This window comes from Leuresthes tenuis, unplaced genomic scaffold (genome assembly GCF_036924035.1).
Source record: "Leuresthes tenuis unplaced genomic scaffold, fLeuTen1.0.hap1 SCAF_13, whole genome shotgun sequence".
Taxonomy (NCBI): Eukaryota; Metazoa; Chordata; class Actinopteri; order Atheriniformes; family Atherinopsidae; genus Leuresthes; species Leuresthes tenuis.
The window spans coordinates 16,968,247-16,985,660 of NW_027325367.1; the positions used below are offsets into that span (position 1 = coordinate 16,968,247).

The following is a 17,414-nucleotide window of genomic DNA, read 5'->3' on the forward strand; positions in this document are numbered from 1 at the left end:
TCATTTTCTATGCAGCTGCAGTTCCTACGAAATCTCCTTAATCGTTCTAGAGGGCCTTTGTGTTTCCAAACAAATTAATTCAATTCACCGCTTTCATTTCTGTATTCTATCACATTAATTACAATTAGGGATGGGAATCGAGAACCGGTTCTCCCAGTAGTTCAATTCCGTGGAATTCTGGCTCAGAATGTTTCCAACATGGTGTTGAGGCAGAAGCGCTCCAAAGTTTGGTTATATTTCACCAAAAAGGACAATACTAGGGCCAGTTGCAACAGTGCAGAGTTTTGATCACATCAAAGGGGGGAAATACCTCCAACATACTGAAAAATTTGACCACACAGCATGCAATTACTTTGCACGAATGTAAAGTCTGACATGCTGCTAAGTGATGGCGGCAACTCCCGCGGGGGAACTTGTAGCACAGCGTCTTCCGTCTCAAAAGTCTCAGGTAACATAAAACTTCCAGGTACTGTTGATTGTAACAGGGTTCTTACTCTTGTCACTCTTGCCTGCATTCAAAACTTCAGAGCCCTGTTGCAATAATGTTAGCGACATACTGTATGAATAATTTCCATCTGATATTTACATTTAGTTGACGAGGACTGCAAGAGTGAGACGAAGTTATATACATAGTTATATATTGTACTATATTTGTACTATATAACTGGATGAGAACCGCTAAGAGAACCGATATGGAACCGAATCGATAAGCGATATCGATAATGGAACCAGAACTGCTAAATTCTTAACAATTCCCCTCCCTAATCACAATGTTGGGTTTTTCCAGTATTGTACTTCTCTAAGTTAAATTGTTATTTACATAAACAAGTGTTGAAAAAATTAAATGACCACTAAAGATATGTGACTGCATGTAATACTGTAACACATTGTTTAACCTCTTCATTAATCAGTTGCCTTCTAATTTCTAGATGGATTCATTAAAACGGTGGGATTAAAATTCACATGAAACTCCTGAATTCCAGGGTGATGTCATCAAACTGCTTGCTTTTGTCAAATATTCAGACTGCGATCATTGTTACAAAGAAAAAAAAAAGGAAACTTAAACAATAAAGATGATTTTTGAAGAAGGAACGGGGGACTTACTTACTTTCTAAACATACCCATAAACTGTTTCAGCTGGAATTTATTACCAACACATTTTAATGTTTCATCTAACATCAGGCCAGAGGTGCATTTCTGTGTGCTCTCAGTCTCTGGCTCATTTAGCCTTTTAGACTCTCACAAAACGTTCGTGCTGACACACATTCACTACTCTCCCAATCCCTCTAAGATGATCCAAAAGGTGCACACCACTGTTTTTTCCTAATGTTTCCTTTTAGATTCAGCCTCTCATCTCTCAAGTAATCACTGCACATTCAAATAAAAGACCTTTCTTGTGACTTCATCGATAAACCTTGACACAATAGTAGCCTAAAGTCCACCACACTGCCACTGACCTAGAGTCTATAAATATTAGCAAGATGTGCTGCCAGCATCCATCTGATCAAATCTTATAGTTAAGCCCTCATCTCTGTGTGTCAGACTGTGAGCATAGAACACAACTGTTTCTATTTCTCTGCAGGCGACTGTGTAGTTGTATTGCAGATGAGACCAGGGTTTAAATTACAGTTTGTGTCCCTGGGGTGAGAGTGAAATGACGGGAGGGTTTGCATACATACACTGTATATATATATATATATATATATAGCTGTGGCACAGGCTCATGACATTACATCACTGAGACATACTGTAAATAACACCTCCACTTGATACCTTTACACACACTTGCATGTGTACAGACAAATAAATAAATCATCAGCTCAATGTATTGCTGAAACATGGCTCTCCTGAACTTGTTATAAATTCATTACAATGCAAAAATGTGCCACATAAACAAAGGCATGATAAGGTTATATATGCTTCAATGCCATTTTAAACGTATAGATTAGATTCCGCTTATAAAACAACCCCCCAAACAACTTGTATGTTTGACCCTCGCGTGTTAAACATTGGTCAGTCTTTATTTTTGTTACAACTCCAGACACTTACATTGGCATTGCAGTGTATACAGTCCACAGTTTACCAAGCACACAGAACTTATGTTATCTAATATTTCCATGCTGTCTCAACTATCTACAGTGGAACTGTGGTTCAGGGTCACCCAAAGCCTTACCCACTCTTAATATCAACAAATATGAGAGGCTGTGATTGTTGCAGCTGGGGCTCATGCTGCGACCCGGTTTTTCATCAATACGCGACAGGCCACGGAAAATGGAGCGTGGACACAGCAAGAGCGCTGTGCACTATAGAAATATTATACTGAAGAGACTCAATAAACATTACTGAATAATACAGCTGTACTGAAAGGGCCAGTGCATATCTGTTTTTGTAGTATATAATTTTCATACAAGTGAAGTTGACTAAGGATCGTGGGCCATTCTAGTTTATGCGAAGAAAATGATGACAGTAAAATAATTATGTAAGACACAGCTCCACAGGGGCAAAAATAGATTCCTTGATAATGACACTGTGTGCCTGCTTCACGGCTACAGCCAAAATGTTGTAATCACTAACTAAATACTGATAAGAAAGCTCCTTTGAATATGCATTGAATGAGTATATCACAACAGACAGATCCACAGAAGCATGCTGTGTTCTCAAAAAAAGGCTGCTTAGCACTTGCTGCTGAGGGAGACAGAGCTTTCGCCGACTTGGTTGGCCAGACAGAATGGTGGTGATAATGGCCTGCTGGCCTCTCCCAGATCCTGTTACACTGCTGGGGACACACAAGCTGCTCTGTATTTAGCAGCAATACTCGTTGCTGTAAGCTCAGACTCTAACAGAGGTAGTGGCTACTTCCTCTCACCTCACAATCAAAGTCGGAGGAAACATACAGCTCAGCATTTGAGAAAACTTAACCCTGCAGCTTTGACTCGGCTGCAGAAAAATAAGGAGGAATTTAACCCGCTAATTAAGTATTGCTAATGATGTGCAGCACATTGTTTGTCATTCAAAATTACTCTTACTTCTCAGACTCATCTGGTATTTTGCCTGCATGATTAGTTTCATTATTGAGTGTCTCTCTTTATCTGCTGTTGTATCAGTCAAAATGATCCCCCTTCCTCTTTGATAAGTCTTATCTATTTGCTCACGTCTCGGTGCAAAAGCCTTTACAAGTATAATTTCCTGTGTAATTGTGAAATCCACCAATATGGCTACCAAAACACTCTATTTCGTGTAGGGTTGCACAATATATCAAAAATGTATTCTTATCATAATATAGAAATTCATATTTTGAAATCGGAGAATCACAGGTGTATCAAAATAGGCTGCATTCAGAGTAAAATTCTGCTTTTGTGCATGTTCTTCGACTAACCAGTATGAAAGTGGAATGCAGCTCCCATTAAAACATCTGAGATTAGCAGCATATATTCAAGTATTTGTTTACGCATTACAACTCATGTCATCACCGCAATATTCTCACATTGTATGACCATATAAGATGCAATACAGTCATCTGCGACACTAAGTCAGAAGTATTAGTTTCATCATGTGTGCATCGTGAAGGGGTAAGCTGTGTGAATTCATGTCTTCTCTGCCAAACACACAAACAGTCATCAACATCTGTCAGATTTATCAGACCACATTCAAGCTGCACAGTCTGCACTCCCCTGGTCTAACAGTGACTGTGTTCGATGTCTTACTAACTATGATAGAAAAAATAAAACCACCAGAGAATGATGTTTGCAGAACAGAAAACTAAACCATTGAAGTTTTCCCATTCGCAAGATGTAAAGTACTCTCTGAACCCCGGGCAGGACATTTCACAGGCTGAGATTTGTTTGGCTGAAAAAGTAGCAGAGAGGAATCATGCAATTTCGTCTGACAGACACCGACTGGGAGCAGCATGGAGAGTTGCTGATTACATTTTCGACTTCAATTCAGACCGAAGAACACCTCCGGAAGGCAGAAACAGCCTTACAATATGCCCCCTCGCAGTATGCAAAGTATCAGAATGAAAAGTAAAAGTTACCCGAGCGGGGGATGGTAGAAGCTAATTGTAAAGTGAAGTGTACATAAAAGCTCAGAGATGTGATTAGCTGTACGGTTGGTGCAGAGGAGAGGGAACATGCAGTGCAGGAACAGGCTAATCTGCTGATTTAATAAAGAGATAGTATGAATGGATGGTTTGGAACAGTGGGCCCCATTACAGTGACCGGGAGCTTTAACACTGGTGAAAGAAGATATTTATTCAAAACTAATGCTTCTGTGTAAGATGAATACATATGAAATACAGCCTGAACAACGAAGCCAACGCAGCAGTGCTCTAAACCTCGTCTATATCTAATGGCCATCGGGGGGATTTTATAGAAATCTAAAGAAGCATTTTTCTAATCACTTTAATTCCTCAGGCTCTACTTTCTACAGCACAATGTTAATTTAGTGCTTTTTGGAGAGTAACATATGGTAAACAACTGGGTAAGCTTCAGGGTAAGGTTATCTTATGATTAGTGTCCGTGTTCTGGGTGCCTCCAACGTTCTCAGTGAGATCTACCACTCGCTTTTACAAGAGTGAGATAGCAACGGCCAAAATGCAAGATCTAAGGCTTCAAAATGTCAACAAGCCACTGCTAACATAGTGTCTGTCTTTGTTACAAGTCTACAATGAAAATGAGTTGAAGCAGCTAATACATTTATAAAAAGCTGAATTAAAAGATCTTTATTTCATTCTATATTCTGTTTATGCTGAAATATCTTAGCATAGTTTTACTGTTTATGGTCAAAGTTTCTTATAACTATTTGTGGGCCTAACCCAACAGCCACAGCTCTACTGCGGCTCTGAGAAATTGAGATCTATTTCAGTCTTCCAATGGTCTAAATAGCTTTGATCAAGTGGAGGACACCCATTCACTTCATCCGAACAACCTGAGATACATATAATATGCCCATATAATAAAAGATGCATGATACCCAATAGTGCGAGTGGATTTGTGTCTCACATGAGCTAGCAGCTCAGATCAGGTGGAGTCAGGCTTCAGTATAAACCCAAAACTTGTGTTTTCCAATGACGATGGCAACACATCTCCATTCACTAAAATATGTTGTGCTTATGAAACAAACACTCTTAGACAAATCTGTCTCTTGAAATACCTGTGGACTCAAATTTTTCACAATTCGATGATACCTTTCTTATATCTGAATGAGGAACAGAGCTCAGGGAGCACACTGTACTTTGTCAAGCAGCTTACATTAAAAAAAGTAACACAAGTTCACATCTCCCAATCAATCGTTTTCCAAGTCAGTACAGTGTCAATACTTCATGGCAAGCACAAGAAGAAGTGAAAATAACTGAAGGATTTTAGAAAAAAAACCATTTGTTTATATAAAATATGCTTTCTATTTTTTACAGTGCACTCGGCGAACCTGTCGCCTATCTGTGTGAACATGAAGTGGGTGATCATTGGCGTTGTGCTCTGCTTACCCATCATAAGTGTGTGTGACTTATTTCGGAAGCGGACAATCCAACAAAGCTCGCCTCTTGTGATATTGACAAGTGGCCAATCTAATCAGCCTCAACGATGATGGGCTGAACATCCTAATTAGCATCAGCAGTCTAAGTATTGGTAAAACAAAAGGACAGGTTTTTTGTGTGTGTTTGTGTTGCTGTTATTTAATCTACGTCTAGAAACACTCAGTGTAGAATTTATAGCAAGCATTCCTTGCTATGAAATGTGTGTGTGTGAGAGAGAGAGTGTGTTCTCATACAGCAAATACATGAATCATAACTGAGCGACTGAAGCGCGTGGGCAGGGTGGCATGAGTTCATCAGAGGTCAGACGAGCTGCCCACACACTGCAATAAGCCAGTGAACACAAATCATAATGACGCTCATATACAGATTTAGACACAACTCAAATACAATACGAAGTGGCTTGAGCTCTCGTGAAACCAAGGAATCAAGAGAGGCGAATGAAACCAGACTTTTCAACTGTTGCTTATTTCAAGCCAGACTTGTGATGTGTCTGAATCAGACAATATTCAGCTGAGACGCAGGATTAGCACAGTAAAAGGACCTCTGAAGCATTCTAGCTTCTTCTTTCATCTGTCATCTTACCTGTTAGCTTTGACCGATGTGCTGTTTTCCTGCAATTTGCATGAATAAATTAACGAATTACGGAGTGAGCACAGAAGAACAGCAGTGTAAAAAACACAACTTTCTAAGTGGTATGTCCTGCAGAGTGTGAGGTTTAAAACTGAGATAGGGATTCCTCTCTATTTGATTTCTCCTCGTGTGACCCCCTCATGCAGTCCTGAACACAAAGCTCTGACCTATGCCTAATAGCGATGGGTTTGAATGATTTTAATTGGAAGGCAGCACATTTAAATTTACTCATCTATTACAGATGTTACTTTTCTGTGACAGGTTCAATGGTGTGTTTTGTAAAACCAAAAACATACGTGAATAGATTTTGGTTTCTGTGTCTCCACTACTCCCTGCTTTCTTAGTTTTATGACAAAATACTGTTTAGCCAACACCACTCATTTCAACAAGCTAATGTTAAAAATATATATATTCCTGCTTCCTAGGTTTTTGTTTAAAGCTGGAGTTGCAGTGATCCTCACACAAATTCAATTTTGACAAGATTGTTAAAAAGTGCGAAGGAGGAAGCTATGAAAAGTGTACTGTGTCCTTTTTTACTCTCTTTCCCCGCTCATCATCTCTGTGTCCTTCCTCTGGCCTTCAGCTGAAAGTGCATAAAGAGACTCTCATTGCCTTTGCTTTGACTGGCTCAATTGGCCTTCATATACAGTCTTTTCATAAACCCCTCGTTTTCATCCTTCCTTCCCTCATCTCATCCACTCCTCAGACACTGTGTCTCACTGCTTGTCCTATTACGATGCCCAGGGTGCATCACCACTCCATCTCCCAGTAATGGATTTTGAATGCTTCGACCAACTTGCATGTCACGTGTTCATAGCTCCTTCTTGGGTAACATCACTCTGTGAGCTGTTTAGAAATGCATGAAATATTCTCCGTGGTATTGTTGCCGTTCTGTCAGACTTCCCATAAACGGAGCAATAGTGTACGACCCCAGACAGACTCGCACTGATAAAGACTGTCGCTGCCATCAAGTCTCATTGCAACTGCGACAGTTTGTGGCTTTTTAACTGCACCAGAAGGTGCCAAACTCCTTGGCAGTTCAGTGCTCGATTCATTTTTCCTTGTCCACACTCAACAGCATCTCAACTAACTGTGAAATAATCATTTGTATAGCATGGCTTTCTGTGGAAAAAGTCCATGTATTGTTACTGTAGGGTTGGGAATTCAAATCATGTCCATCGTGTTATTTCATCATTTTGGTCATGAATATGAAGTCATCAGTCACTTTCAATGATCTTGCTTGATTTACAGCAGGTTTTCTATAATCAACAATGATACATCAGCGCTCCTCATTTATATTGAATGCCCCTTAGAAGTTGCAACATGGCCAGATGCATTAAGTACCCATCAACAAGCTTCTAGTAGAATTGAGGTTGCATTTCTGACTCATCCCCTTGGCAGAAGTGACAGAGTTTAATTAAATTTCTTGACTTCCAAGCAAAGGCCCAGCTTTTAAGTACAGCACAGGTTTTTTTTGTTGATAGGAGTGAGGTCAGGACTTTGCAAGGATCATTCCAAAAGGCTGAAGTTCCAGAGAGCAGCATTCAAAGGAAACCAACAGTTCCTGCTTTCGCTTGTGTGGGAGACCTGTGTGACGAAAAAAAATGTGTCAACCAGTCTGAGTGGCTCCTCTGTGACTAACCACATGCAGGAAAAAGATCTGGAACCACACAGACAAGTGTGCGCCTTGATTAGTCTCTGTGTAGAGAAAACCTTACCAGACGAAGCAGACCAGGAGCGGAACAACAACAGGGACACTTACATACCCTTGCAAGGGAATCATATTAAAGAATATGCAAACTTATGAGAACAACTGAAGGCAAATCAATAATCAAATACTAACCATGATAATTAGTGAAGTATAATCAGGAAGAGCTAAGTAAAGTTTTGTTGAGTTATGAACTGAACATGACTTAATAATTTAATAATGTCAGAAGTGAAAAAAACTTTTTAGTGTTGAAGTTGTGTCGTGAACGTCTGTTTTGATGTGGAAACGCTCATATCAGTCGTATTTCCCTCCTGACGCTTGTTGGAGCGGTACTTCACAGGATGCCATTATGGGATGTATTCAAGGCTATGAAGAAATGACCTGCATTATAAAAACGCTTCAATCGGACCACTTGTTAGACTCAAAAGACCCAGGCGCACATCTGCAGAGTCCCAATAAGATCACATGTGAAACCTTAGTATTCATTCACAATATATTATTATTCAGAATTATGCTTAAAGTAGTGTAGAATCATTATATCACTACAGTAGATAGCCATTTTGTTTTTTATGGTCACTGTAGTTCATCTATCACTGTAGCGATAGGTGAAGATATGGTGATCATTACACCCTACATAATAGACCTTTAATGTTAGCTTGATTTATCCATTCTATAACTAGCTCTAATCTGTGTTTGGAGTCAATGTCCTGTTAGAAGAATAATCTGTGTCAAAGTTTCATCTGTCTGATAGGTTTGAGGTTATAATGGACAAATCTGGACAAGCTCGCCATCCTCATTATTCCATCAGGTAAAATAATCCCAGAGCATGACGTTTCCAACCATATGCTTAAAAGCTGTGGCGTAAACAACTCATTCTTAATTTCATCTGACCATAAAAATCTTCCTCCAGAAGCCTTTTCCTCGTCTATGTAGCCATCTGCAAATTTTAGCTTAGCAAATCTGAGTTCATGGCATCCATTCAAAACTAAATTTCCTCCCAGCTGATGGGCCACATCAACAACGATGACTATAAAGATGGAAATGTCGGCATCCACACTGCTGAGCAATAACTGTGCACTCCATCTGTATCTAGGCCTCGATATGGATTCTGATGGCCAGCTGTATGTTGAAGAGAAAAAGAAACTGAACCACGAGGGTTTGGGCTCGCATAAAGCAAGAGTAGCTGGAAGTACGCATATCCGTACCGATTTGACTTTTGTAAGCGTTAAAAAATAAACTTGATATCCTTACAATTGTCAAAGAAGATATCTCTCAGAAAAAAAGTCCCCATCAGTGCCAAAGACTGCTTGGCAGATTGTCCCAGATAGTTTTCAGCTTTATATCCCGTTAACTGAACACTTGATTAGAGGCAGTTGGTGGCCAGGACAGAGGAAAAGAAGCAGCCAGGAATGGCAAACAAAACATCATTACAGCGTGGGATTTGGCTTTTTTTTATCCAAACCACCTAAAAAACATTGTAACGATAACAGTGAAAAGAGTGTGAAGCATCGCCTTGGAGCTGTCCATCTGAGAGGGCAACAGCATTTCTGCGATTTTAAATGGCACCACATCTCGTACATACTGGATATATAAAAAATCTGCAACGTCGCTCGGGACACAGTGAGCGCTGTAATGAAAGAAGAGTGGAGGTATTTTCTTTCACAGAAATCAGAGCCAGGGGTGGTTTCCATCACAGATCACACACTGTTTGGATCCTTGCAGCAAGGAGGTCTATTAAAAAAGGGACTAAGAATGTTTCGGATGGTTGGAATGACAGATATCTGACCATGAGCTACAGCTGTGTGTTTAGATGGAACCGGCTTTTATTGGTGGTGTAATTTAAGAAATTATTTTGTATATACTCTTGATATTTACAACCAGGTTTATAGCTATTATTTGTGGCTCTGAATGCTCTAGTCAGTAATTATGTGCACTCATGTCATGGCATTACAGGGTTTAAGTTATTCCATTGAACTTTTGAACTGAAGAATGGTTGTTAACCATCCACATTAGATTAAAAAGTATTTCAGTTTCCTGAAATCTACATGTATTGGAAAACAACTTAAAATTGTGAAGCGGAGGCTTACCTTCGGTGTCTTACAGCACTTTCCATTTCTGGCGTCTTTTATATACGCTACATCCAGCAGGTCTGTATCCTGACAAAGAAGAAGAAACACAGCTCAATCAGTTGTGCGTTAACCATGTGTCCAGTCAAAGGTTTCAAAGACTTTTTAGACTACAAGGACATTTTATGGCAAAGGAACCCACCTGAGTCCATGGTGATGGAGGTGTGTGCATATGTGTGCGTGTGTGAGTCTATGATGTGCTTTATGACATACAGGAGCCTCAAATCATGTGTTACAGAGTCATTCAATGAAGACAGATGCATTCAAAACAATACTGGGCCAAATTAGGACAAAAGCATAATGTTTTCTTGTGGACTGACTGGCCTCACAAGTACAAAGACAAACACTTGAAATATAGTTTCAGAATGAAATCAGACATAGGAGTGGTGCAAAACATTAGAAACCGAAATATAAAACATCCTAACTGGTTTTCATGCTGAATACTGTCATCAACTGAATCATGGATGTAAAACACTTCACACATGCACAGTGTTCAGCTGCCGTGTGATGCTTTTCCTTAGCACCTCGTCACAGCTCGGCTGGACCCAGCTGTGCGAGTGGCCGTCGACTGGTCAAGAAACCTTAGCGAAGTCAACTTTGAATAAACAGGGATCTTTGTAGCAGTATCTTAACAACCTCTGTAAATCGAAGCAGCACCTGTGGCCACTTCATCTTTAATATAGCAGAGAGAAGCACCATTTCAGACCTCCTCTTTCCGCCTTAAAGCGCCCAGACATTTTTCATCCAAATGCAAAGTGGGTCAAAATGGAATAAATTGACGAAAAGCACAACGCAGTTTATAACACAGAACTTGTTCTGCGACCAGAAAAGTATTCCACAATAATCTAGAACTCGAGAAATTCCAAAGCAGCTGGCTAAACATGTGGCCCACCACAGTAACCTGATGTATTTATCAACTTATCTGTCTCATGCATCATTCTAATAACCAGCTCTAATTCATGTTTATTTGCAAATCTATTGCCTCATAAATTCCTACATATTCCTACACATACATTCCTACATATATATATATATATATACTTATATTAATATATATATTATTATATATACACAAATACAAGGAATACAACTGGACAAGCTGACCTTCTTTCAGTCACAACTTCCCCTATCAGCCTGGATTATCACAGCCTCCATCTAACAGAGAGAGAGCCGGGACATGAGGTGGAAAATTAATCAGAGTGAACCGTGAGTCCACTCAGCATTATCTGGGGAGACAAGAGGCAACGGGGGCTCGACTCAATCTCAAGCCACAACATCAGTATCAGACCATCTCTATGAGGTCTGTGAACTTGAACAATTCTCCTTATCTAACACCTACACCTTCTGGCCCTTTTTTTTCCTCAATGTATGCTGGGGTTGTTTTTTTTTCCTTAACTTCTCCTATGCCTTGGCAGACATTCAAACATTAAACAGTATAACTGGAAATGGAACTATTAGATTAACACTTTTTGGAGCAACATATAGCCTTAGCAGGTGCAAAACAGCAAGAGACATCGAAATCTATAATTGACTCTTTGCTAGATTATATGCGCAGCTGCAGTCTGTACATAATATGCGGATATTCAAATGGTTAATAATTAATTCTACTGCTCTAATTCACAATGACAAGCTATTCCTTTTCTGCAGCGTGTTTAGCATCAATTAGGTTTTCCCTGTGTGCACAGAAAGAGCCGCTGAGTCAAAGGTTAACGTCTACGTTGGGCCTGCCTTTGAAGTCTCTTTAAAGAGATGGCGCTCCACATGGGGGCCTGGTGGAGCAGTGGGGCTTCAGGAAGTAGTTTGCTGATGGGATCATTTTTTGTGCCCTCCAGGCCTGCACAGTTAAAACAGCTCTACGCTGGTTAAGCACCGGGAGTTTACCTATAGAAATACCTCTGTAAAGGCAAGGTAAACTGCTCATCTTGAGTGACCAATTATACAATCCTGCTACATGGTGCGGACGCTTGAGTAAGTGTGGAGAAAAAAAAAAAAAAGTGATACAATGACATTTTATTCATGTTGACTTGGATTTATAATTGAAGCACTTTCATTCAAACTACCCATTCAGCCATTAGAGACTGTTTGATTGATTTATTTATTTCCTCTGACTTATCTATTTATTTATCACTCTCCCTCCTTCTCTGTCTCGGTTCTCTTATTTCTTTCCAGCTCTCAGGGCTTCTCTTTGTGTATCAAAAACAGTGAGTGTGGATACAAAGCCTATTAAGATCCACGGCACGTCCAGGAAGCAACCAGGGCCAGCGGGGGAGAAACTATAGAAATTAATGAACATGCTTAACCTGCACTGGCCCTCGACTCTGTTTTTCTATGCCTGCTTGTCTGTTTACGCAACATTTGCAACACGCTTCCTTTTAAAATCACAAGCAGCATGGAAATTTATCACTGACCTGGTTTTGTTGTGCATGTATATGCTGTATGTGCCGTGCTTGAATGTGACTACTCTTCGTCATCCCTTTATTTGAATAACTTCACATGTTAGTAAAAATGTGTTGTACAACATCTGACTTGAGGCAAAGTAGCAAAAATAAATAACTAAATAATCTACAGCAAGCATGTACGGTGCTTTGAATAAAAATTGGATTTCCTGTGTATATGACGTTGCCTAACATACTGGGCGGTTGTATAACAAAGAGTTCTGTTGCCCTTTGAAGCTCCGAGCTTTTGTAGCTTTACTGGTACAAGTGGCAGAGGGATGTGCTGATAAGAAGAAGAAAAAAAAATTGACCAGAGATGGTTAAGGAAACAGAATGGAAGGCAAAGATCGAGGCAAAGATGAGAGAAAGTGGGAAGAATGACAATAACATGTTGGTTTGCTCATTTACCAACAGCATGCTGAACAGCTTGCAGTTTTAAAACGCAGTCCACAGAACTCTGGGCCCACGCTGAGCAAAGACAGTGAAAGCAGGGAGGGCGACAGGTGAAAACACTGAGCAAATTAGGGGTGAGTTGATTGTATCAGAGTAAACGTGGGGAAAATATACAGGGTAGCTGAACTTAGGACTATTTGTAATGGAAAGAACTGGACTGCTAATAAGCAGCATGCCTATGCTGTATGACTTGTCTTGGTGTCTCCTAAGCCCCTCATGCCACCTCAGGGGCTGAAATAAGCTCTTATAAATACAGTATCCTGCACATACTTTGACTTTGCTGCAGAACTACAAAACACCATTATAAAACCAATTATACTGCTGCAATGTTAAGAGATTTTTCCACGCCAAATGACTCTGGGTCCAAGGATTCTGACCATGGATGTGTCCTCTTTATCATAAGCATGGCTATTACTTTGATGGAACAAAACACGCTAAAGCTGTGCAGGTGCTGTGCCTGTCTCAGTAAGTGGCCCTCCAGTGACACTCAGCAGCCTGGAAACATCATGTTATAAGGAAAGTGGTTCGTGGAGAGCTGTGCTTGAACCTTTTTGAAAGTAACATCCTCTCTGCTGCAACTATAGAGCAGCTCCCAACAACCTGGCAGTGATAAAGTCACCAGCATCCTCACCTGATGCTGCTGAGAAAAGGGGGAGCTGCACAGCGACAAAATAGCAACATTTATTGTGCATTCTCTGAGAGCTCATCTTCGAAAAAGTAGCACCAAGGGTTGACATGTTAATTACCGTTATTTAAGTAAACTAAGACATAAGATTTACAGTGTAGAAAAAGATCTAAATATTTCCAGTTAGTTTCATGGATCTGGGCTTTTTTTGCCAGTATGAAGCAAAGAGTGATATCAAAAGTGGAGGTGAAATAAGTTACGCCATGCTAAAAAATGCCTTGAGCTAAATTGGAGCTCAGCATCGCCGTAAGCTTTCCTGCGGGCATTCGTACATTGACCAACCGATTCTCTCCAGCTCTCTCTTCTTTCCCTTTCTTCCGACGCAACAGAACACTAAAATGAAATGCTCTGTCCTGAGTAATCAGCTAAAAACAACCTCTCGTTAAAGTGTGCACTGCAAAATAACAGCAAATGTCTGTTATTTTCATTTTTGGCATCTTTATGGGTCCAAAGAATGATAAGAGGGACTAAATCATCTGCATCATGTGGGTGCTGCATGCTTTGATCAGCCTGTGTACATTTAACCCAGTGATGACATGTTTTTTTAGCATCTTAAAGCAATAACACTCCAGTTTTTATCTTCCTACACCTTCAGCGTGACATTTAAAAGATGGGAATGCAGCTTCTAGTCTGACACAAGAAGCTGACTAGAAGCAGACGAAAAAAAGAAGAAAAAAAAACATCACTCAAATTCTCTTATCCAGCCTTAAGCATGGAATATCTCGTAAAGTAAGGCTTTTGTTTTATATTTAAGAGTAATTGTTTTTGTCTTTATGAAACTTAACAAAGACATCTGCCTTTTCTTAATAACAATGATGATGGTAAGAACAACATTTTACATTGACGCAAAGAAAGAAAGGAAGGGGTTTAATGAGGACTTGTATCCGAGTGAAGTTACATCAGGAGTGAACCAGGAAAAACTACAAAAAGTGCATTAACTGGGTTGTTTCATGCAGGGAGCAAAAAACGCTGAAAACACATTGAAAGCCCTTCTTCATTACAAAGAATGCTGTTATCCAAATAAATAAAATAAAGGCACAAATGCGAAATATGTTGCTTTAACACCATTCCGAACATCTTTAAAAATGCATTACTCGCACTTGCCTTCCTGCCCTGAAAATGTCTCTGCATGGCTCACAATTAGCTTGACTGTATGGAAACAACATTGTTTTGCATTGTTGCTGCAGCAAGGAATTATGGGACGGAGTAATCTCCTTGTCCTCCATGAATGACATATTCAGTGTATCCTATGCTAAAGGAAATAAGTAGAAGACAGTTAAAAAAAACAGAATTTAGAGAATTCCACAAGCTTTTATCATGGTTGCCACTAACGTGCTTTAGGGTTATTTCACTCAGTCAGACTATATCTCATTTGTTTATCTAACCAGTGGAGAGCATGTTACTGAAATTAATGTTCGGGTGTCAGAGTTAGCCATAGGCTAATTTTCATTTGCACAGATAATACGAAGGCACCCGGCATAATCAGAGAAACCAGTATGACACCCCCACACTATTAAAAACTGTAGAACAGAAGTAAACTCTGAATAAGATGATGATCATCATCTATTTGCATATGCTGGGATCATTTTAGACGTGCTTATTTCACGCCACACGTATTGATGATGATTGAAAATTAAATTAATGTGATGATTGTGCCAATTTTCAAACGTTTTATTAGGTGGCAGTGTGTTTAGCTCACTCATAAACCACACAGTAGACCTTTTATGTATTGCAGTAATATTTCTAATTGAACTAGAATGTCTTCAACTTAATTACCTACCTCAACTTTTTGGTCCCTCATTCCTGTCTTCGTTGTCACCACCCCATCATCGTTCGAGCCATCACATCATGTCCCATTATCATTCTGTGACACAGCAGATTTTGGCAGCAACTGTGCTGTCATAATTAACAATTTGTCTTTTTCTCTTTTTGAGCCAATAGCACACTATATATTGAAAAATAATTGAATTATTTATTAAGCCTTGATGAAGAAGAACAGGTGTTTTTTGGGGTTTTTTTGCAGATGATTTTTAAAAAATCCTCTTTTCATCTTTAGTCTTTACGGGTTCACAGAAGAAGGTGGAGCGCATCAAGATGACGCAATAAAAAGAACTACTAAATGGCTAGTGTGGGAAAAAAGACTGTAAGGCTGTATTCACACGTGAATGGTGACCATTTTGCAGGCACGATAATCACTCCAAAACTGTAATTGCAATTACACAAATGATTGTAAACTGCGACAGGACAAGCTGAAACCCATCCAAAGCAGCAGCTAGAGCAAATACTGCTGCTTCTTCACACACTAAATGCTGATTATGAAAATGTGAGCATAAGCTGACACAGCGGAAAAAGCTATGATATAACAGAAACGACCTGGAGAGATTGTGGATGGATCCTAATATTGGAGCGTAGGATTTCCTTGCATCTGAACTGATCATTTAATTGAAAAACCTGGATTACAGTCACAGTTGCACCAAGCACATCAACAAACATGATTATACCTTATCTTATTGGACTTTTTATTGCAGCTGCTGTGATGTAACACATACTTCTAAAGATTTGAAGTCACTTTTCAATGGGAGGTAAGTGCAGCTAAAAACATTCATGTAGAATTAAGTCCGACAGATGGAGAGAGGGCACGGAGATTAGAGGTCAAAGGAAAGGAGGACCGAAATGAGGAAAGCCTGTGAGGAGGCAGTAAAAGAGGAACATTTATGTGAGAAATAATACTAAATCTGAGCAACGCAGAAGCATGGCTGAGGCAGATAGTGGCTATCAGCAGCCGACACGCTCCACAAAACAACTGGTGCGCAGATAAAGGCTGCAGGAATCTTTGTTCTATACATCAGCGCACGCATTCCTGCGAGCACACACGAGGTAAATATGCAAAACACATATGCTTGGACTGCACATGCACAAAGAAAAAGAAAAACTCCATCTCTACCATCAATCTGCTGTGTCTGCAGCGTTCAGCCATTGCACACATTTGGGAAGTGAAAGCGATGATGTGACTGACTCCTCAGCTCACACTGGTCACACACACTTCTTTGGAGCGTGCTCGACCAATCAGATCTTGGATGCACACTCATATACATGGTGACGGATGAAGTTTAGCGAGGGATACTGAAGGAAGTACATTCCTCTCTGACAGATAGCAGAGCAGAGTGGAATGACAAAGAAAGCCAAGCCGCTTCACTCATCTGTCCATCATCCCCTGTTGTTCTCCATCACCCTGTCTTTGTTATGCTTCTTGCTGGATTTTTCCAACCACCTCCTCCCTCCCTCGCTTTCTTTGTTCTCTTGTCCATCCCGGCCTCTACTCTCTTGGAAATGTGCCAGTCTTTCTCACTCATCTCACCTTTCCTCTCCGTGGACATCTGCCTACTCTGCTCCTCTTCACCCCCTCCTCATTCTTCCCTTGCTGCCTGCTTGCATCTTAGCACCAGCTTTCATGTATATGGATGACTGTTCACATCTTGTCTCGTCTGATCCCCCCCACCACACATACACATGCTAACGCACCTTCTTTTCTCCACCTTCTTCTCGACGTCCTCCACAAATATACACCATTCATTCCTGCTCTTTATTTGTTTGGCGTCCTCCAAGCACAATGAAGAAGGCTCTTATCTGTATAAGTGGAATGAACATCTCCCCTTCAGAGTTAGAGCAGGTGCCATGAAGGAATGCATCAACTGTAAATACTTGCATGAAACCCCAGAGAGTGAACAAATATGAATAAAGGCAATGGAAAGCCAGATGAGATCAAATGTAGGCACTACAAAACATGCGCATGTAGACAAAGTCACTAACACACAACATTGTATTTTTACAACAACAAAACACT

General features: G+C 40.1%; 1 protein-coding gene across 2 annotated transcripts in view; it reads right to left on the reverse strand.

The window, feature by feature from the left end:
• Nucleotides 1–17,414, reverse strand: part of plcb1l (phospholipase C beta 1-like) — a 113,566-nt gene that overhangs the window by 73,439 nt on the left and 22,713 nt on the right. For both annotated transcript variants that reach the window (XM_072362323.1, XM_072362324.1), the window contains exon 3: nt 9,959–10,027. In XM_072362323.1, coding sequence (XP_072218424.1) covers nt 9,959–10,027 — 69 coding nt within the window. The remainder of the gene's footprint in view (nt 1–9,958; nt 10,028–17,414) is intronic.